Here is a 24158-nt window from a genome sequence, read left to right on the forward strand (position 1 = left end):
GAGAAGTGGATCAATCCGGCCTCGCTTGTTAGAGGGGGGGGGGGGGGGGGGAGAAAAATCGAAACCGCTTAGAGATTCAGTCTAACGCCCCTGGCCTTTGATCTATGCAGGACTCGGGTGGTAAAGTTAGAACAAGTTCAGGGAGGAGGAGGAAACTGGAGCACCCAGAGGAAACCCACGCAAACACAGGGGCGACATGGCTCAGGCAGTAAGAGCAGTCGTCTGGCAATCGGAGGGTTGCCGGTTTGATCCCCTGCCCGGGCTGTGTCGAAGTGTTTCTGAGCAAGACGCCTAACCCCCAAATGCTCCTGACGAGCTGGTCGGCGCCTTGCATGGCAGCCAATCGCCGTCGGTGTGTGAGAGAACCATCAATTGTACAGCGCTTTGTATAAATGCCACCATTTACCATTTTTACCATTTACAGGGAGAACCATAGCATGGATAAGCAGGGTCAGGCTTGGTCAGTATTTTAAAGGAGCAGCAAAATACAGGTTCGTGCTGGAGGTGGTGTTGTTTGTGCCAGAAGGGGGCAGTGTTCACTATGTTCTAGCACAGCCACAGGGTTGCTGCTAAAGAGACTATCTATCAGATGACTCTCTGTCGTGGGACAGTCCCAAGTGTCCTAGAGAAACTTCCAGTTATCTGATTAATTAAAGGTTTCTTTTTCCACGTCAGCAAATAGAATCTGAGAAATGGCCACAAAATGGCTGCCAGGCATTACCTAGGGGGAATACTGATTTGTGGTGGCAGAGAACAGTCCCCTGCCAACTCATTGCTTTGAGATCGATACATTTTATGAAAGGCATCACATTAAACCTCACTTGTGATTCACGATTACTGTTGTTGTATAGCCCCACTGCTTCTCAGTTTCGGATGAGAAAAACCTCTCTGTTTGCCTCCCTGTTTGAATACATTTGTACATAATATTTCCCTGTGAGGGCTGTGTTTGTAGCTTACATAAAATAAGGGGTTAGCTTTGTCAGAGTAACACAGTTATCTCCACATACAGCAGGGTGGAACATGGGCAGATGACGGGGGCTGTTGTCAGCCATAAAAACGTCTTACACAGTCAATTCAGCCTGTATTCTGGCTACCAAATAGTGCTTTTGTAAAAGGGTCACATTTTATGGCTTTAATACAGCTGGGTTTTATGTGACTTTCTGTTGTGTGCTCTCTTTCTCCGTCTCTCCCTCTCTCTGTTTTATGGTATTTCCCCCTGCCTCTGCTCTCCGTCTCTGTCCTCCCACCCTCTCTCTCATAAATTGGACTGAGGGAACACCAGCCTCCCACACAGGCATATGAAAGCAAATCTAGACAACCAATGAGATGAAGTATGGGCCTGTGATGTCATTGGCAGCCAATACGAGGTGCATACAGTGCTGAGAGGAGAATACAGACCTTGTGCATACTGTATGTACAAAAACACACACACATTATATAATTTATCGCATCCAGTATTATGTGCCTTCAATCTGTACTGTGGTGCTAGTAGAGTGGTAGAGTGGGATTATCCGGTCCAGCATCCTACACTGCGGCTCTTGGATCCATTAAAGGATTAAATCCAAGCTGCAGTACACGCGCGTACATGGACAAACACACACCCACACCCACCCACACACGCACACCACACATGCACACACACACCCAAATACGCACACCCACACACACAGATGCATGAATGCATGCACACCCACACTCACACACACGCATGGACACACACACACACAGGTACGACCAGGTCTAGGGTCAGGCCATGACAGAGTAAAGGATAGGGAAGTGCTCGGCAAGAATCAAGAGTCATAAAGGATGAAGCAAGGGTCAAAAGCCCAACGGCAAACAAATCAAAAGGGGCTAGGCAAGAGTCAGAGTCGAAAAAGACGAGGCAGTGGTCATACACAAAATCCAAACAGCAAACAAATCAAAAGGGCTAGGCGAGAATCGAAAGTCAAACAAAACTCCGGTCATATAACATTCAGTCGAAGCAATCACTAATCCAGTCACAGACACAAAGGTTTGCAGAGCTAGTCTACCTTGAACAATACACCTGGCAGCCTTTTCAAAGGAAGCAGAAATTGCCAATCTCAGGCAAATTGGAAGTGGACATACTCATGCATTTAGCATGAGTAAGATGCACAACTTAAAAAGCTTACGATGGAGGTCATAACACACACACACACAGGCCAATTTTAAAGACCTACTATCATCAGTTGAATTTAATTGAAATTCAATTCAATTCATTTTCTAAATCCAGTGGATAGTGTACACAAGCTTCTCCATTCTGTGGTAAATTATGAACACAAATACAAACACCTACATGGAAACAGACATACGCATAAATACATATATTTATGTGTCAGCCAGAGCTGCACAACTGTACAGCTGTGTTTGAAAGGCTTCACATTCCTGAATGCCAGCTAGTGTACACTTCACTTAGTCTTCCACTGCACTCCCCTGATACATTATTCATGACTTTCCACATGAGAGAGACGGGGGGGAAACTTTCCCATGCCTCGTGGAAAATATACAGAACTGAATTAAAAATATTAATTTCCTTTTGAAATATCCCTCCCTAAATTCAAATAAACTAAGCAGGCATCATATTGTTCCTCAGATATTTTGGACTGTATTGTAATATTTATCGTAATGTATCTACTTTATTACTGTTTTATGTAATTTGTTAATAAACCCCCTCTCCAAGCTGTTATCCAAGTACCCTATTGTTTACATTAGAACTGTTGATATAGTTATTGTTGTTGACTCATTGCTTTACAGTTGACTTAAGCATTTGCTTTGGCAACACTACTGTTGTGTGGTTAAGCCATAAAAAGGTAGAGAGACTGAACAGGAGAAGTCCTGTAGAGAAAATGTTTTCCCCGACATCTGGTATCGACATCTAACTCCCCTTTTATGAACAACTGAGACCAATTTGACCCCAACAAGTGGCAGTATATTTATTCAGACTTTTAGCAGTAATTCTAATTGTGTAGTTTCTGTGCCTTGCATACATTTTAACTGGCTTTAAAGGGGTAAAGAGGATTCTGAAAGACAACCCTAAACCCTGTGCATGGTTATCAGTAAGTCAGGTCGCTTGCTGATTGAGCGCTGTTAGGCCGTGCCTCACAGCGGGGAGAATGGTTAGGGGGCCATGACAGGTTAAATAGAGCTCTGTCCACGAGCACAGTTAGTTTCAGTAATCCCCAGCACCCTGCAGGAAAGGAGCACAGCTGTGCACCAAGCAGACCTGGGATGAGCGCTCGTTTTGGATTCAAATAGTTTTCTGCATTTCACAAAGCTTGTCGGAAAAAATTAAATAATTCCAAAAGTGTCTACTCCACCCATCTGCTCCTCCTTGCAGGCTAAAATGCACCAAGTAAAATCAACCACAGCACAGAATAGTATTTGAAATCAAAATAAATACTAATTCAACCCAAATCTGGCACCAAGAGGCCAGCGCAACTTAACGAAAAATAACGATCGTTTGAAGGCCACACATACCAAAATGGCCATGCCTCTTCTTCACGCATTTTCCCTCGTGGTTTTCCTCCAATGGGGCGAGGCACGGGCCACAGTGGGTGGATCCTGGCTGGCAGAAGTGACGTCCCTCCAGAGTGCAGTCCAGGGTACGAGGACATTTGTCCACTGTTGGCAGAGAGACACACAGAACGGTGAGGTCATCATTCTTAATCAAACCACTTTCGCAATATCCCATTTTCCTCACACCCCACCCATGCTGAATATGTAGCATAGGATGTCAGATGTTGTTATCTTTTTGCATGATTAATAACCTGGGGGGCAGAAAGAAATAGGTATTTTCCATAAAAACTTGAAGGCAGCTCTCATTTGAATTCTTTATGCAGTTGCGATGATACTGAATATCTGGGTTTTTGGTTAACCATTGCCAGCCAGCCATGCTTAATGGCTTCAGAGACACTTAGCCAAAAGGGAAAAGCACCAACACAGGAAGTGGCCCTGAAAATAGAATCTTCCCTGGCAGCACAAACCTCATTTAGCGGTTGATGAAGCCATCACTGCTTAAATCAACCCTAATCATTTCCTGGAGTAACTAACCAATGTTCCAATGTACTAAACAAGGTCAATGTTCTCTTTTTAAACTAGCGTGATGGCGACAGACGGAAAATACTAAGTTTTAGACCTATTGAAAATATAAGTTTTAAACTGCGGTGGAATTCTTATGAGCACCACACAGGGGAGCCAATCGTGAACCCCATGCCAGTAAGAGGCCTGGCCAATCAGTGTCAGACTACATCTGCAGTGCTACATTTTCTATGTTTCTGAACTGTCTAAACAAAAGGAAAAACTTAAACTGAGAGAGAGAGAGAGAGAGAGAGAGAGAGAGAGACGTGACAGAGAGATCATGCACTATCACGGGACTATCATGTGCAGGAACACTGGGAATGTGCTGGGAGAAGGCAGGCAAAATCCTGCAATATTTGTAATCAGTTATTTCATTATCTATAACATTTTAATCCTTATCATTAGGAAAAGAGTTCTATTGTTTTTATTCAGAGGTCCCAACGGCTTGTTTGAACAGAAATATTACTTTTTAATCAACGACGTGAACAGCTGTGGATCACTCTCAAAAACACTGTTTGGCGACAGATATGATATTCCTGAAAATCTGGAGTAGAGTGATAATTTTAATATCACACAAAATAATCTCCTCTTCACAGCCATACAGTATGTAAAACCCGAAATGTGTTGGATGGATGGCATAATTAATCAGTGGAATGACAGCATCAACAAATTATTCGACCAGGTTTCATCCATACACTGTAAAAGGTTTATAGCCGTTTATGCAAAAGTTTTATGGTCACAAATTAAAATGGAAATGGGGAGATCACAAGGCATAATAGCCTCTCTTTTCTGATGTTTTTGTATTGTTGAGTTGTATACTAATATTTGGCAACAATTCTAGACCTTGATTGTAATAAGGTGGCCATTTAGATAACAATGTGAGATGACTCCACCCCAAACACTGGTGCAATAATGGGGAGCACTAAAGACCATTTTCACACCTGAAAAAACTGTACATTCCAAATTAGGGTGGGAATTGAATATACAAGTGCAAAAAAGCCAGTCTTAATAAGTCTTTTAATCTTGTAATTAGACAGAAAAAGTTTGCTTGAAAAGTGATATTTTCTTAGCCCATTGGCAAATCTTGAAATTAGTAAAAATCTCACGTCATTGGCAATATTTAGCATTTTAAGTCTAAATACAAGACTAGTATACTTAATGAGACTTAAGTTTTTTTTGCAGGGTATGCTGCCCCGAGTTGGTTGCCAAAATGATAAATAGAACAAAAAAGAATACACTATACTGTAGATGGTGACACACAGCAGGAGAATGAAGAAAGACAGAAGCTGATGTCTCTCGCCGCCCGGAGGCTAGCGCTCAAGCACAACTTCACGAACGTCACCGCTGGACCGAGCAGATCCGCCAATTACAGGGCACATCTCCGCTAACGACTCCTCGTGATTAAGAGCCGTTTAGACCACAGGCAGCCCTGCTGCCTCCACCTCTTTCCCGTGCGCTCCCCACGCTCGACGCCATCGTTAACCTTTTCCGTGAGGTGGAGTTCCTGCTCAATAATTGCTCCTAATTGCACCGTGGAAATGGTTCACTGTGCCTCAGCTCTGACAAGCGGCAGCAGAATATTTTCACCAGAACGTTAAAGGATGACTAACCCCCATAACACACTACCTGCCCATGAGTGCGATAATTATGCATTTATGTGAGTCAGTGTGTTCCTGTGTGTATAAGAGAGTAAGAAGGATCACCATGTGTACGTAATAAAGCTACAGCAAGGGGGTAAGTGTGCATTTCAGTGAATGAGTCTGAGTATCTGTGTACTGTACTGTACGTGTCTAAGCAGGCCAGTGAGTATATTGGTATTAGCCAATAATAGCTTAAAATAAATGTTTTCCTGCTGGCCTAATGCCAGGATTATGGCCAATGCGATGGAGTCGACACAGACAGACACCAGAGAGACACATGGCTGACACTGGAAACCAAGTGAAAGTGTCATGTACAAAAATAAGCATCATCCTAGTCATCTGAACCTCTTATTTATTCAACATTTTTAGTCCACCACCAGTCTAATCAGTCAACTGAACAAGCATGGCTCTCTAGACTACCTCCTCCATGAGTGTGGAAGTGGACATTCGCTTTAAAATCTAAAATCTAAATTCTAAAAAATAAGTATCAGTTATTGATTAATGGCCCCAGGATTTCCACAATCATACTGTATTTCTGAGCTAGATGTGTTCTGCCAGGAAGAATGGGGATAAATTGAAAGACTCCTAGCTGGCTACAAGAAGCAATTAGAAGCTGTCATAGTTGCCTGAGGAGGAGTCACAAAGTACTAACTGACAGGCTTTCCAAACTTTTGCAACCGTAGAATGGTTGTTGGTGCCAGGGTGGTTTGAGTATCTCAGAATCTCCTAGGATTTTCATGCACAATAGTCTAGAGTTTGCAGAGAATGGTGTGAAAAATTAAAAAATCCAGTGAGCAGCAGTTCTGTGGGCAAAACGTGTGTTGTTAATGAGAGAGGTCAGAAGAGAAGGGCCAGACTGGTCAAAGCTGTCAGAAAGGTGACAGTAGCGGAAATAACCATGCATTACAGGTAAATTGACAGTAAATTAGGTCACCTGGTGGTAGATTTGATTTGTACCTGGGCCAAAACCTGTTCAGGGGACATCCTGACACGGAGCACTGGACGGCTGCAATGCGGTGCCAGCTGTGCGATCATAACACAGCTATTTACAGCACGCTATTTACGTGTGCCTCTTTCGCATGGCAACGGCGCTCGGTGACAGCCATGGTAACCTGAACATTTAGAGGACTCATTACGGGCGGGCTACGAACGATCGACGAAGCCAGGCAAATAATTAATGCTCAAAATACCAACATCAACCGCACTGAACTTCCTTTACTGCACTGCACTGCTACACAGACCCAGGGTCTGGTTGCCATGACGAATGCCATGGCAACTATATCGGTGACATCATCAAGTGTGAGTCACTGTGAATGAAGATTGGGGGGGGATCCACTCTCCTTTGAAGGGACAAAGTTGGGGTGGGTTTAAAATGAGGAAATGATAAATGTATGTTTTCATAATCTCATTCATGTAACTGCAGGCTTTTTTTTTTTTCTTCAGACAAAAGGCTTTTACTTATTTGGTAAAAGCTGTCTGTCTCATGCAGATATTCACAATTCATGCTGCTGATATGGCTTCTGGCTGGTGGAGTCCAGAGATCTGAGACATTCAAATAAATAACAGGGTGCAGCCGTGTATATAACATAATGCTTCCCAAATTTTCTGAACCCAGGAACAACTTAATGAACCTATGCATTTTCTGTGATCCAATGGTAATTAAATGTACCCTGTATGTTCGAATATGGAACTAAACTTTCAAATGCATGTCAAAAGAACTATTTGTATGCTAAATAGTACAGTGTTTAATTTAGCTGGTTTATATGTATATGTATAGAAGGAGATGTGATATGTAGTTTTCCCCCATAACAAAATAACAGGTGCAACTGCCTTCAACTTACAAATACAAAGAGCCTTTCAATGCAAAAACGACATGCAATGACAGGAGAATGAGAGAAAGCCACAAATAATGTGGTCAAACTTGTGGTCATTCATTATTTATAAGATTGCCAGTGGGTTTTTTCCAAAGCAATGTATGTGGATTACTCATTATCCCCCATCCCCACCCCCACCCTCACGCCAGGTATTAGCAATTGACATTGAAAATGCTTAACTTTTTCTTTGGAGTGCTTGTAACTGATGGTGATTTGTAGTTTCAGCGATGAGACAGCCCTATGAATAAAGCTGGATACACCAAATTCAGAAAATGAAGAAATCACAGCTTCCATAAAAGAGAATAAAACCTAGTTTGAGCCCCTGCTCCGTGCCCAACGCGTCACACCACTGCACTCATGGCCTCAAGCCTCAGAGCTATTCCAGCTCTGTCACACTAACCCACGCAAACTACACGTACAGTATCCGCACACTACCCGCACACTATCCACACACTACACGCACAGTATCTGCACATTACCCGCACACTATCCACACACTACACGCACAGTATCTGCACACTACACGCAAACTATACGCACACTACACGCACACTAACCGCACACTAACCGCACACTACATGCACACTACCCGCAAACTACATCCACACTGCCCTCACACTACCCGCACACTACTTGCACACTACCCACACACTACACGCACAGTATCTGCACACTACACGCAAACTATACGCACACTACACGCACACTACCCGCAAACTACATCCACACTACCCTCACACTACACGCACACTACCCTCACACTACTTGCACACTACCCGCACACTCCCTATTAGCGCATTAGCAGGAGGGCAGCGCGCCCTCAGCACGGCTCCTGGCCTGGCCGGATGGGCGGGGACAGGGACGTGAGGGGAGGGGTTACGCTTCTCCTTCCAATCACCATTCCTGATGTAATTACGCTGTCAGGCACATCTGTCTTTTGCCTCCTGGGTTGCAGAAACAGTACCGTGCATGAGAGCTCTATTCAGCCAAGTAATCTAATGAGAGGACCCTTGAGGAGGAAGATCGGGGGGGGCAGAGACAGGCAGGAAGCCCATGACCTGACAGGGGCCTGGAGAGAGACCCCTGAAGAGAGCATTGCTCTTGCTTTGACAAAATGCTTTTTTTTCTCAATTCAGTCAATTCTTCATAACCATATGAACACGAAGGTTTTTTCCATCCACTTCCTGGATACACGCACATTCTAATTTGAGGTCCGGCTCCACATTGTCAGTCAAATCGACTCCCTGCCCTTCAAAAATTCCCTCGAAAGATTCACTCCGGTACACACTACATCATATTGCGGAAGCTTGTGCTGCTCTTCCCTATCAGCTTGTCTGTAACAGCAGGCAACGGGGAAAAAACAATAACACCACTTTGCTATAGGGAACAAAAAATGATTGGTTCAGACAAGTCTTCCACTGGTGGCTCCAACCATTTAAGGCGTTTGGGAAGCTGTCCTTTCCACAGCCTCAGAAAGGGCTCCAGTCTTTCATGTGCATTTCCTGGAACAGGGAGACCAGGTTGGTGAAGTCAGAAAGTAGCCACAACCAGATGCATTTGAATGGTAGATCATTAGTGTGCTCAAACTGATCAGATAATCTGTTTTAATCATGTTTTGTATAAGATGAAATCAGTTACATCTGCAAATCTACTTATATAATTAATTATTGTAATTCTTTTTCTAAAATGAAAAAATAAAATGCTTCATCATACAGCAGCTTGGTACAGTAATCATATTCAGATACACCTAACTAATTATTCAATCCCACGGCTATGACCTGATGAAATTCTGATTGATTCTGTTTGTGGCAATCCATGGAAGAAGCAGTGTGTGGTTGTTTATTCATTTCATAAACTCATTCTCTGCACCCAGCTGCTCCTGCACACATTGTATACGCTCTATGGTCGTGAAATGAGTACCAGCGAGTCTCTTATCTAATACCCATTTGCTTGGGCACTTCAAACACAGATGACACACTGTACATACACAAGCATACTGTACCGCTGTCTTATTTGCAATTGTTTCCTTGTCAATAGCAAGCGAGAAACAGTAGAATGAACAAATAATTATTCTCCAGCCTGAATAAACAGACTATTGTATCAGACAGGACAAAGGGAAAAGCTCATCCTCCTCTATTCCACATTGTTCTCGGTTCCTAAAGTTCCTCGGTAGGGTCTGTTCGACACTCCCAGCGAATGCAGCTCTTTGTCGCCATAATTAGGTGTTGCCAAGCAACGCCTCTTGTCTCTGCATCTAGACAAAGGCTGAAAGAGACCCTGCAGGACTTTCTATTTACCTCCCATTCAGTCTCTCGCTCTCTCCCTCTCTCTCTACCTCCCATAGACACACGCACATGCACATCACCTGATATTAGATGTGCACCATACTCTATTTAAATTTATCTTCATTATTTGCTATTTTGGTCAGATTTCTCAGACCGCCCTTTGAGACCCCTGCCTCCATGTTACATCATCAGTGCTACTGTAACTACTGTAGTGCCCTGCATGGCTTTTCAGTGTGAAAAACAGCGTACCTGAGTGCATGTGCTTACCCTGCTGCAAAACCCAGCTATGCCAGTTTGAAAATTAAGCTGGTCAAACCATGTCAAGCTGGGAGCTGGTCTGAACTGGAAAACCAGCTCAACTAGTGCGCTGTTTAACGTGTTTGATTGGCAGTTTGTTTATCTTGGCTTTGTGTTTGGGTGTGATGTTTTGCGTGTTAGCATGCGATGGTTTGTTTGTGTGTCTCATGTAATGTAAATGTATGTGATGTACATACATTTACATTTGTGTACATTGTGATACATTTGTGTTTGAGAGTGATGTCTTATGTAAAGGAGTAGGTTTGTGGGTTTGCGTGTTGCTCATGCAATTGTCAGTGATTTATGGCATGTGTGAGTGTTTGTGCGTTGGCGTGTTGTGAGCGAGGATCACCCGTAGAGTTGCCCCCACCTTCTTCATGCCTCCTGGTGTTCATCTAAAATCTGTCTCTAGACCCACCGATGAGAAGGTGACAGGTACTTATATATTCACCTCAAAGTGTTGTGTGTGTGTGTGTGAGGCTGTTGGAACAATCTTATCTTGATACACACAAGCTGGTCTGGTTGTGTGTTGGTTATAAAGCTTGTCTAGCTGGGTATTAGCTGGTCAACCAGCTATCACCCATTTCAAAACATAGCTTGAGCTGGTCAAACCATATCAAGCTGGGAGCTGGTCTGAACTGGTCAACCAGCTAAACCATGTCGAGCTGGGACCTGGTCTTAGCTGCTCAATCAGCTACCGGCCGTTTCAAAACCTAGCTTGAGCTGTTTTTTTCAGCAGGGTGTCATTTACTCAATTAAAATATTTTCTGTAGTTGTTTCCAATTCTTTCTTCCACATCTGCTCCATACAATCGCATCCCTTGTGACCCTGACTCCCCACACCCTACTATGAAATATTAGGACGTCCAAGAGTCATACCCATCATCACTGCTTTGTAACACAGTCAAAGATGACATAATTGTTAATCAGCAAGTATGTCTCTTCTTGGTCTGTACCCGGGTGCATTCACGGCTGGCTGAGAGGAACGCTGCAGTGAGCACGTCAGCGTTGAGGCAGCTGGGGAGAAGCATCCGGAAGAAAAGTCAACGGGTGCAGATTTTCCCATCCAACAAAAATACCCCGCTGAGCTTTTGAATTCAGTGACGTACTGCCAAATATCAACTGAGAACAGGACATCAAGGAGATTTGTGGTTTGTGGGTTAGGAGGGTATCCACAACCTCTTCACTGAAAGAAATCTGAGCATTAAAGATAGCTTTCAATTACTGGAAAAGTAAGCAAACGTGTTAAAATGAACCTGTTTCAACACGCTGTTCTTTGTATTGTGTATGACATCTGTATATTTTCTCACACATTAACTAATGACAATTACTCTTTTAGGTAAGTGGTTCTCTCTCTATGAATACAGACAGAGGCTTCTGTCATAGCACATCACATCTAGAAAAGGTCGCCTTGACAGAGGCAATGCTTATTTATGTGCCATTGCACAAGGAAACACATCCGTGAGTCATCAGATCAGATTGTTTTGTTAATTCACACAGTTTTGTTTGGGGATTATTTCTTCTTTCTCCACAGAAATACATTACCACAATAGTAAAAAAAAAAAAAAAAAAGATCATAGAACCACCCATACAGAAAATACATACAAATAAATTTCAAATACATTTAATATGCATTTCTGATGCATGCCAAAATGTGCAAAAATTGTGCAATGCGCAATAAACTCAGAAATGTATTTCTAATGTTTGTAAAATGTAAGATTAATGTATTTTCAATGCATTTATCAAAAAAATTCTAAATAGTATTCAAAATGTATTATAAAAAACGCAATGCAAAGACAATTTTACTGTACATTCATTTGCATTGCATTTTTAAATACATTTTGAATACTCTTTACTATTTAGAAATCTGTTTGTTAATAAATTGAAAATACATTCATCATACATTTCAAATACATTGGAAATATATTTCTAAATATACTATAAAATGGCCAGTTTTGACACATTTTCACATGCATCAGAAATGGGGGGCTTCCAGTGCAGTTTTCCCCTCTCACTTTGTGTTCATCCCCTCCTTCTCTCTCTTTCTCCTCTCATCTGTCCTTATCTCTCCCCAACCATGAAATACTATCGGCATGTATTCATCCCTCTACTTCCATCACTCTCCCCCTTCTTTCTCTCTCTGCCTCGCTGCTCTGGAATGTTTTTCACAGGGCAAGGGCCAGCGAGGTGCGACTGAAATAAATGTCTGGGTTTTAAGAGTCCTCCTGGTGTGGGCAGCTATGAGAACAGGGGCCATTACCAAGCACATGCAGGGAGTTCATCCTGTGCACTCAACAACACAGTCTGGACTTTCACCGGACATGTATAGTGCAGTGGTGGCTTGCCATGGTGTCGTAGATGCTATACGGATAGGGCAGTGAGCCTATATGGCCTTTAAAGGAGCACTGTCACACTTTTTTGACTTGAGCTTATTCGGATTAAATGCTTAAATTATGTGCGTAGACATTTTTTAAATTACTGTCAGTCTAGCTCTCGCTCACGCAATTCTTCCTCTGTAAATCCCAGTGAGGTTGTATTTCTGTAAGGTTGCATTTCTTCATCAAAATCATAAAGCTCTTCCTCTAACTCGGCGAAGGGTAGCCAAGTTAGGTGATATTTGTATTTATACGGGTGGCCGTCCAGAAATCTGTGTGGTTTGAGGGTCAAGGGTGGTGTTTGAGAACCCATTACCTTCTGGGTACACAGGCTGGAGATTCAAGCCAAACACATCCAGTGACATCACTGGATGTCTTTGTTTTCATAGGTTTTGCCCCATATTTAGGAAACGGCTACGATTTTGATTAGGAAACGATTAAAAAAATGCAGACACACATAATTTAAGCATTTAATCCAAATAAGCTCAAGTCAAAAAAGCATGACAGTGCTCCGACAGACTGCGGGTTCAAAGCCCAGACAGGACACAGCCTCTGAGCCCCTAGGCAAATTACTCCACTTGAACTGCTATCCCCACAGACAAATTGACAATATGTAAAAGACAAGTAGCGCTAACCACCCTGGATGAGCAGGTTTGTAAAGCAAATACAGGCGGAATATAATTTCACAATAGCGACAAGCGGAGTCACTGTGCTGGTGTCTGTGTATGATAATGAGCCGCAGCGTTGTCCGGGCCTTACCCATGAGCACCTCTGGCTCTGAGGCTCAGCTTCAACCTTTTGAGCCTCAGGCTCCAGCAGGGAACAGCCGGCCCAGAACAGGACGTTTTTACACCCACCCACACTGTTTTCCATTTGAATTAGTTTTTTTTTCTAATTTCACTCATGTCAGCTCTAACAGACTGAGGTGCCTGAGCTGGTATAGTGGGCTGCAGATTTGTTTTTAAATGCAAACATTTTTGCACCGGTTCAACCACTCCATCATTTGTTATAAGGGGGAATAATTATCCAGTCACCCACCCCCGACCCCCCTCCCAAATTTGGGGATAGGCTTATTTTTTGATCTGTTTTCGGATTTCTTCTGGAAAATGCTGTCTGACAAATATGACTGAATGACTGGTGTGCAAAAGATGGATAATGAGCCCCATGTCTTCAAACCCCATCACAGCTCCAGGGTTTTGCTGTTCCAGGTTTTTTATGCAGTGGCCTCAGAGTGTTGCAAATAATTATTTAAAAAGAGCCCCTGGCATTTAGTCCTCTCTCGTTAAGTACAGACTCTTTCCCAAAAGGGCAGTCTGCGTAAGTGTCACTCGATGACAAATTTTAACACGATGGACTCGTGGACACGATGCACTAGTTTAATCTTCTCTTTGAGGTATTTATACTGCACTATACCCCCGTATGTAATGATTAGGAATTGGAAAACGGGAGGCCATCTGGCACAACTTGTTACATTACCGTCTTTAATTGCTCACCCTACAATGATCCTTGTTGGCAGCTATAAAGGGAGAAAAGGTTTTCTCTCTGGTGCACAGCTAAAGCAACATTTCCCATAACATTTTGTAAAGACAAACAAGCATAATATAACCAGCGGGCTTTAATGTTATTACGAACCTCAGTGCTATAAAACAAAAAAATACCAAATTATGAATGCACCAATGTAAAAAGAAGTCTCTATATTTTTTCATAAAATAAGACTTTAATAAAAAAAGACTAAATAATCCTTTGGCGCTAGTAAAACTGAGCAACCCTTATCTGCAGGATGTAGAGAGAAATAAAGTATCTCTCATAAGTGTTCTCATCTCAATTCTCATTTCCGAGACATTAATCAGTGCACACCTACAAAACCCTCGACCAAAACTTCATCAAAATGACTTGCTCTTCAAGGACACCTTAAATTAACCTTAAAAAGGCAAGATAAAAAATGAACAGGAAGAACAGAGTAACAAAAAGGAATGTAGTTCTATTGTCCTGATTTCCTGTCTCTCATTCCAAACAGGAAGTCAGTGTGCTGAGTAGTAGTTACCCTGCTTTAGAGGTTGGTTTAAGATGACAAGAGTACCCTGCTAAGTGTAGCAGTGTAGTGTACCCTGCTCAAAGCTAGGTAATTTTTGAAAAGACAAAAATTCAGACCAGCTCCCAGCTTGACATGATTTAGCTGGTTGACCAGTGTAGACCAGCTACCAGTACTAGCTGGTTGACCAGGTCATACCCACCAGTGTCACAACCAGTATGGTCCTGCTGGTTAACCAGTTTATACCAAGCTAGACCAAATTATGACCAGCTTGACCAGCTCAATTTTCAAGCTGGTCAGCTGGCATAGCTGGATTTTACAGCAGGGCTAACACGTCAGCTGCCATGTCAGTTTGCAGTCTCCCGGCTGAGCATATGCAAGTTTTGCAATGCACTAAATTACCGCATTGCCACGCCAGGGCAAAGATTTTGTGAAATACACATTTTCTGTCTCCTTTTGTTTTATGGTCATGCTATTCTGCCTTATAATACCCTGCACATGTTTTGTTAATACCCGCTTGTATGTGCGCGCATATGATTTACAGGTATATAAGATACGTATATCGGGTGAGGGGAGAAGGGTAGGCGAGAGCTTCCAGGAAATCTAAAGTGATTACGGAAACAAATTAAGTTTGTCTTCACCGTGTGAATAACTGCACCTTGCTGTTTCACTGTCCTGTTCTTACTGTGACCAGATTCACATAAGTTACACTTAACCTACAAACTGGAGGAAGGTACATGCTTATCAGTATCCTATAGTAGTATTGTGGATTCTCAGAATTTTTTCCATGTCACTTTACATGATATATTTGCTGAACAGACCTCCCCTCCCCAGGGTGAAACGCACAGTTAGCTTTTTCCAAGAACCCCCCTGAATATTTACTGAAGTATCACAGGGTACAGTGGAGTGTTCCGCCAGTGACTCATACCTATTACACCAACAATTCTGTGTGGGGTTCAAGTTACAAACACATTTACCTCACCAATACTATATACCAGCAAACACTGTTTGTTCTTAGGCTCAGTGTTACCCAGAAAGGGCTTATTCGAGGATGAAACCCACAACCTTCCGGTTAAGGCTCTTTTGTATTCCCTCACATTGCCGCGGGACAGTACGGAAACCGCAACATTTGCATTTGCAATTTGTGCATAGTCAAAGTAAGGAGACGCCAAGTTTGTGAGGGCTCCACCTGTTTAAATACTACCTGTTCCCACAGAGTTACACATTAAACTGTGCAGTGCATTTTTGAGACTGAATTTTTATCAAACATTAAACCTGTTCCACTCTTTCATAATGATGTCATGAGCTCCTCAAAAGCATAGATTATAGACTGCAAAATGCATTTAAAAAAAATAAATATAAAGGATTAAAAACTGGTCTGGAACATTTTATCGTGTTGACCTGATGGCCCTAGCAAGGAATTATCTCCCTCTAGCCCCAACACATTCCAGACGTATTTATGTTTGTATGACATTTTGTCAACAGTCTGACGACTGAAGTTAACTCAGAGAAGGAAGCCACACCTGGACCAGTCTGGAAGTCGCACAGAGGTTGTGGACATCTTTGGGTCACATGACGCAATTTTCCATGCTGTCCACTGGGATGCGGTTTCTCAATTTTTATTCCGCTGCATTTACCTGAGCAGACTGCGGCTTTTTTTCTATCCATTTCCCGATTACACTGGTAAGGAAAGGTAGGAAGACCACGCGCAGGGTGAATTGAACAGCAGGTTACAGAGCATCCCCAGCTCAGATGGATGCCAGTCCTTTATGAAACCTTCAGGCAGACAGGCATGCAGGGTGAGCCAGTCATCCCGCAAGATTATCACCCCCACGCTCCAGCTGAAGCTTAGCGTCTGATCCCAACAGAGGCTTAGAGCTGGCCCCATTACTGTGACGATCACAGACACACACACACACACACAAAAAATTGCAATTGCTTTCATGAACTAAATGTCTTACTGTCACCACTGGCTGCTCATGTCCCAGGGGGACATAACTGCTCTGTGACTCACTACATCACAATTGCCACTACAGATAACAGACTGCTTATCAAATCTAAAACATTTATTTCTTGATTGTGCCTTGCACAAGTTACTGTCACAAAAAATAGGGGCAACACTTTCTATGAATGGTCCTTTATGAGAGCCGTATACCTCCTTTATGCACTCAAAGTGCACCTTCATAAGCAATGAAGGACATTAATGAATGTTTATGTCAATGACCGCATATACTACTCGTGGTGTGAATCAGTTGGTATGTGAAGATAACGTCACTTCCAGTGATGTGTGGTCATTGATATAAGCATATATGAATGTTTATGTTGTGCTCACAAAGATGCTATGCGTTGCTTATGAAGGAATTATAAATCTTGTATGAAGGGCCATTCATAGGCAGAGCCTATGGGAAAGGTGCAGCATCACAGACATTTCACATAATGGGAGGTGAAGATCAGAGCTTGTGTTTTTTTGAGAGGCTGAGAATTCCACTACCCAGTAGCCCCTTTGTAAAAAAAAAAAAAAGAAAAAACTGTAGTTTTTGGAAATGTGACCTGTATCCCAAGAGTGGGTGCCTTTGTTTTGGCCTTGTTTATAAAGGCTGTGCCGCTTAATTTCCTGGGAAGACAGCAGCAAACAGACAGACCTCAGTCTGTAATCCCGCCATCGAAACACAAGGTACCTTTTAAAGGTCACACTGCTCACCGGGCACGGCTCAGGTGTGTGACTGAAAGGATTCATAGTCCTCTCCCTTTCGTTACTCAATGAGAGCCAGCTCACACCGCAACAATCTGGCTGCTGTCGTTCACCACAAGTTTGAGCTCCCAGCAAGAATCACAAAACAGCTGCGTGATCTCAAGGCAACAAAGTGCGAACAGTGCACTTGATTTCAGCATTTCTTGATTTGTTATTGCTCTGCTATTACAGTACAGACTATAACATACTTTTCTATAGATAGTACTGCTCTTACACAAATAAAGCTACAGTGGAGATCACTTTTCTTCTTTAAGGAACACATTTCCAAAATGTACCCGGAAATTACAACAATTCCATTTGGTTACTAATAAGTAACCAAGTAATAAGTAATAAGTTCCCCATCCCTCCCTACCTCCCTGTGAACCTTAATTGTTGTCTCTGTGACTTGCTTTGTGTATCGGTATTTTTTAGTTGGCTAGGTAAGCAGTGTTTTGATAGTTAACTTTGGTCACTTTTGCTCTGTTTGTTTGTTTCTTGTTTAAAAAAAATAATAATAATAATAATTGGCCCTCGTCCTTATCTTTGTTGTACAGGTAGCAGTTCAAATTGTACTTCCCTCTAGGGTCTTTCAGTGAACTTATCCCTGGTTATGGATATGCACTTTGTTGTACGTCGCTCTGGATAAGAGCGTCTGCCAAATGCCAATAATTAAAAAGTAAATAACCTTTTCCAAAAAATACAAATTAGGTATTGCAGGTAGTTGTTTTTAGCACAACGTAACTGCATCCAATTATGTTCTGCAATGTAATGCCATGTAATTGAATGCCATGTAACCTAATGTAATGTGATGTATTGGACCTGTTGTCTACCAACTATGCCATATCCCCTGGGAAGAGGATGTTTCTGGAGGGGCAGACAGTATGACTGACATGGGTTGGCTTCTGTTCCCCCTCTGAGTGTGTGTTTGTGTGTGTGTGTGTGTCTGTGCCTGCGTACATGTATTTTGGAGTGGAGGGGGGTTGTGTTGCCGCGTTAATACTCTGTGTCTGTGAAACAGCACTCCACCTCAAGCCTTCCCTTTCATCAGCCCTGCGGGAGCAGCACTGCGGCTGTCTCTGCGACAGCACGATCGATAGCGCTCTTCTGGTCTGTATCGACAAACCCAAAGTTTTGCCTCCAATTCCAATGTCGGGGGTGTCTGTAGCTTTTCAAACTGCATACCTATGCTTTGCACACCCATGAGTGTGTAAATTTAAAAGTGCGTACCTCTTCACAGGCAGCCAAGTCAAAGACTTTAAGTGTACACTGGCAACCAGGCGTGTGGCTTTTATAGAACACGCTTATGTACTTACAGCAAGGTGTGTGGCTTTTAAAAGACACACCTACGCATTTCCAGCCAGGTGTGTAGCTTTTTATGTCCACATTTGAAGGTAGTCTGATTTTGGCCTGAAAACTTTATACTGTAGCTGTGCACTGCCAAGCATATTTAGTTGCCTTCTTTTACGATTTGGCAAAGGCAACTGAAGCTAGAGGCAGCCAGTTCTGGAGCAACTACGAGGATTAAAGTCACAAATCTAAACTGCACCCAGCAGAAATGGTGCTTTCACCGTATTCCTTCTTCTTTGGTTGAGGTCTTAGCTCATATTCTCCCTTTTCCCAAAGGTAGCTATGGTGATTTTGCCCACGTATTTGGAGGTCAACCTGGTGCGGCTCAGATACACAAGATGATTGAATATTTATTCTGGAGACTAGAGGAGCAGTGGGTGAGGGTGACATGGCACCCCGCTGGACTGTGTTCAAGGCAGAAGGGCTCCGGCAGGCTTTTCTGACGGCTCAACCTGGGGTGCTGCCTGATCTCCAAAGGGCCTTGAACACCCACTGTGTGAACTTTTGCAAGATTGTATATCCCACATGGTATCAGACCTCAAATAAGTCAATGATTTGGATTCAAATACTTTGATATTGCCTGGTGAAATTTAGCCAACCAAGAGAACCAGAAGGTAAAGCAAAAAAAGTATTTGAATCAAATTAAGCACTATGCCCAGGTGAGCATGGTATTGATGAATGGTGTATGTTAAGGTAACATCGCATACTGTGGTGATATTCCCTATGGCCCAGATCGAATCTGCATAGAGGCAGCATAGATTGTCGGAATCCTGCAGTGATTTATAATTGGCCACTCTTAGCCGGAGAGGAAGGACATAGAAAACGCACCCTCTTATTGATGGGGCCCCTGTGCGCAGCTCAGCACACGTGCGCGCACGTTCACATGCATGTGCGAATGCTCGCCCACATGTATGCGTGATAAAAATAAACGAATAAGCCCTCCGAGAGGCAACTTTATTGCTGGCACACACACACAGACACACTCTGCTCTTAATTTATCTATCTCCCTCAGGTAGGGGGTGCTTAAGGACAGCTCACAAGGCTCAAACAAATACACTGCATTTGGAAATGATTCAAGGAGCAGAGAAAACATTGATCCCTAAAATGGATTTCCCAGAGATAGTCATTCTATATATAGGCCTGTATATGCGCACAATCACAATAAATAACTACTAACTGTATATACTGAATTAAACAAGGTGGTATAGAAGGAGAGTGGCGAGGTTGTATTTGCAGGAGAAAAACGGTGAATAAAACAGAAATCTCAGGATGTTTGAATAGTTAAAGATGAAGTGTTAATGTAGGCAGCTGAGTGCACACCGTGTTCTCTTCTTCTACAGTACATACTATAGAACTGCACAGCCTCATGGGATGCACAATACCTTCATCTCCGTCAGAGGACTCCCGACTGTGAACTCATTACTTCAGTCAAACTGCCCACCACCCTGTGGACAAAGGCCTAGGGGGCCTCACCAAATTCACTCACACACGTGAATTGATAACTCCCCGCAAATATTACGAGCTATACCAGAGCCTGCTGGAAGATGGCAGGTGGCAGTTAAGCTGCTGTCAAATTACACAGGGATCAGATTTCATTGACCTTTTATCAGGAAAACAAAAAATAAATACATTTTGAGTGTCTGTCGTGTTGTTCGAGTGTCTGTAGTGCTGTGCAATCGAGAGGGTAATGTTGTGTGAATGCTTGTGTAAAGGTGCTCAACGTAATATGTAATGCATATCAAGTGTAATGCAGGTGTGGGGGTACCACTGGTGTGCCCTGCTAAGTGGGTTACATATGGCAATGTTTGTGTGTATGTGGTATGTTATATGTGTGTAGTTGTGTGGGAGTCTATACCATGGCAGTATATATCATAGCTCTGTCTGTGTGTGTGTGTGTGTGTGTGTGTGTGTGGACGTGCGGAGGTACATGGTGTACAGGGCTGTTGGCTCTCATGCAGTTGAAGTGTGTGTACGTCACAGTGCTCTTTCACCATGCCGAGGCCCCTGGGTCCTGGATCTACTCTACAGCCACCTGATAGAGTGAGCCTGCCCGCCAAACGGCAATTCTTCCCACAGCAGTGGCTGATTATCGGTTTCCATTGCACCAGCACTGAGATTCCTAGATAAGCGGTGATGATAGACAGTATGCACTACACTCCTATCTAACACGGCACCTGACTACCGTAAAGTATAGTGTGCATGTTTTTTTGTGTCCATTAAAATGGTATTAATGTATGTGTATCTGGGTGAGGGTTACAAGTAAATGTGTGTGCTTTAGAGCATATAAACACACATACATACTCTGACACCAAGATGAAGGCACCATTAGAAACTTTAGAACTGTGTGTGTTCAACACCATACAAACCAAGAGACGATGGCCAAAATTTCAAGGACTTCCTGACTGCTCAGGAATGTCCATACTTCATATGAATATATTTGAATAACAGCTCAACCTGGCGTCAATACTCAGGGAGCGAACACTGCACTGAGCTCAATTTTAGCATTTCGCTGCAGGCAGCACCTCATAACCCGTCCAGCCAGTTAATTTTACACTGTTCTGAAACTGTGCAGCCGTTCATGTAGACGAAGCGCTGTGTAATGGTGGTATACCCTGCTGAAGAAATGAGCTGTGACGGTCAGGACTGCAATTCAAACCCACTGATGAACAAAATGGTGACTACCTTGTATACATGCAGTTTCAGATTTATATTTATATTTATAGACTTTCACAACTTACATTTTACAAACAATTCAGTAAATTTACTCGAGCAATTTTAGCTACAAGTACAAGCTCAATGATAAGCTACAGGTGGTGGTATCCTATAGCCTACCCAGGAATCAAATCCGCAACCTTTGAGTGTCTCTAATGTCAGATCTCTGTACACACCATCCAAAATAGTTTTTTGCCCTTACAGAGGTAAACTTAGTTGCCCGTAAATGTAAGCGTTTCTGGTAGCACAGATAAACTGTGACTATGTAAGTGATGAAGCCCATGAAACCTTTTCAGTGTGAACCACCTGTTCACCGAGTAGATGTGATATATAAGCTATACTTAGGGGATTCGTTTCTGAAAGAAAACATGTGGTATGCGCAGCAAGGTAAAATCAATGCGGTACAAACGTTTGAAAACGAATTCAGGGCAATTCGACCTGGGAAACTGGACTGATGCTGGGCTTGCTGTAATTCCAACATCTTAAGTGATAAACGTACCACACAGTTCTGAAAATGCGTATTCCCGAAAAGCACATAAATGCAATTGCCATTTTAAATGAACAAAACTTTATTTATAAAAATATATATGTTTGAAAAGAAAACAATAGCTTTTCAGAACAGTGTGCTATTTTACAGACAGTAGATAACAAATTCTAAAGGCAGTCTAACATCTGCGGTGATTAGGCTAATTGAAAACAACAGCGACTCATACAGTAGGCCATCTAGAACAGTTCAAATAACATTGTGCAAAAAACTATTTTCCTTCTGAACCTATTTATCACTTTCATTGCTAAATATGTAGGTAAATAGTCTGCTACATCGTCCACTGTTGTAACTGCCCAGAATGAATGTTATTGTAGGAGCATTGGAACATTCACGCACAACAATAACCGCATGCTTACAATATAAATTTCCTATATAATACGGCAACACAACAAAAGAAAATAATTGACAGGAGACGCACGCAGTTATCTTACCTGGTACGCTTGTATTGATGTCGATAAGGGTCGCACAGAAAAATGCCCAGAGAAGAACCGAGGCCGGGGGTCGGCCCTCGACTCCCCTCAGCAGAGAGAGCATCCTGCTATAGCGCGCCTTACGGCTTGAGAAACAGGCACAGGGAGTCGGGGATTGTCATTCCCCCACCCCCTCTCCCGAGAAAACAGGCAGGTATTATGCGACTGACAACAAAACGCGAAAAACAACAATAGCGTAAAACCTATAACCCGACTGAGGAGTGTGTGAAGGCAGATGCTCGCTGTCAGGTAACGCTTGCGGAGCACAATGACGCTGCCTTCGCTTACGCGCAGTGTTCGTTCAACCCAAAGATGCAGACTGGGAGGATTCTGCAAGGGCGGGGGTGGGAGAGGGGGGGTTGTTGCTGAGCTGTCAACCTGCGAGGCGGGGAGCACGTTGTGTCGTCATGACGCTCGCCTAATAACTTTTGGGTCTTACTGCACTTAGTGTAGGCGGTTGAATAGTGGGCTGGGGAACGGAGGCGTTGGCAGGTGTTTTGCCATTGATCTAGGTTTAAAAACGAACAGCCAGACGAGTGCTTGCTTTTGCTATGACCTCGTTCAACTTCTCACAGAAAGCCGTGATAGACAAATTTGATTGGGCCGGCTGCTGAAGAGGCAGCAGAACTTAATCTTATTACGATATAAACTGCATTGCGTAGGCCTTGGTTAACTAAATATAAAATGGAAAAAACCTTTCACACTGCATAATACCGCAAAAAAAGTCACGTTTTTAAAGAATGAGCTTTCACAAAAGAAAGGTCTGGCGAAGGTCGGAAGGACTGAAATCTGATAATTTAACAAATGTAATAGCCTGACTACTTTTGCAAGCGTAGGCATATATGCATTTTTTCTTTCATCCAAAAATGATCATTATTAATAATACTAATAATACGAATAGTAATAACAACAGTAATAACAATAATGAACAAAAAGAATACTAATAATTGTAACAATAATAATTGTTATTGTGACTTTTGTGTGTTATAATTATCCGTTATGGTTTTACTTTTAATTCAATTTAATTGATGTGCGTTCCTTTAAAAATGGGCCGTCTTATATTAATAACAGTACTGGAAGAAAATGAACAGGGGAAGCAAATGGTTGTACCGGGGTCATATGTCAATTCAACGAAACATATATAATGACATTTTTTTTTTTTTTAAACACAATTTTCGTTAAAGTTAAAATGTAAGCCGTCCGTTTAATTCCACGGAAATAACGGGAAAAAAACGATGTAACTGTCCGTCAGCAGAGCTCAATGTTATAAAGACGCTGTTTAAAAGAGCTTGACAGTCGCCAATAACCATCAGCCGTTTTATTTTTAATCAATGGCGTTAAATAAGTAGCATTTTAGGCTACTTGTGCAGGCATCACATTAAAGCATAATTATGAAAAGGAATTTCTATGAAGTAATTTCATTACTTTAAAAAGGGATTTATATGACATTCAAACCGCTGGAAATAAGACAAAGACAAATAGTGGGTTGGGTGGAATCATTGTTCTGAAAGGAATGGCAGAAAAGACTATACGGCGCCCTCTGCTGGAGATTTTATGAAATAAAAGGGACGGGGATGGGCAATGGCACATCAAGTGTGATTTCAAACAGAAAACATAAGGCCTTAGTTAGCCAATAATATGCTGTTTTCAATCACATAGCATTTAAATTTCCCTCTGGGACTCCAACGGTCACCATTTCAGTGCATTTATCCTCCATAAACATTTTTTCCTGCATCTTTGGGAAGTTAAATAAA

General features: G+C 42.5%; 1 protein-coding gene across 1 annotated transcript in view; it reads right to left on the reverse strand.

Annotated features, from left to right (window-relative positions):
- Positions 1-22708, reverse strand: part of npdc1b (neural proliferation, differentiation and control, 1b) — a 35200-nt gene extending 12492 nt beyond the window's left edge. Inside the window, exons 1-2 of the mRNA XM_061260512.1 lie at positions 22366-22708; positions 3496-3639 (exon numbers count right to left, since the gene is read on the reverse strand). Of these exons, the coding sequence (XP_061116496.1) occupies positions 3496-3639; positions 22366-22468 (247 nt within the window). The 5' untranslated portion in view covers positions 22469-22708. The remainder of the gene's footprint in view (positions 1-3495; positions 3640-22365) is intronic.
- Between the last annotated feature and the right edge of the window lie 1450 nt (positions 22709-24158).

Source organism: Conger conger, chromosome 11 (assembly GCF_963514075.1).
Source record: "Conger conger chromosome 11, fConCon1.1, whole genome shotgun sequence".
In the NCBI taxonomy this organism is placed as follows: domain Eukaryota; kingdom Metazoa; phylum Chordata; class Actinopteri; order Anguilliformes; family Congridae; genus Conger; species Conger conger.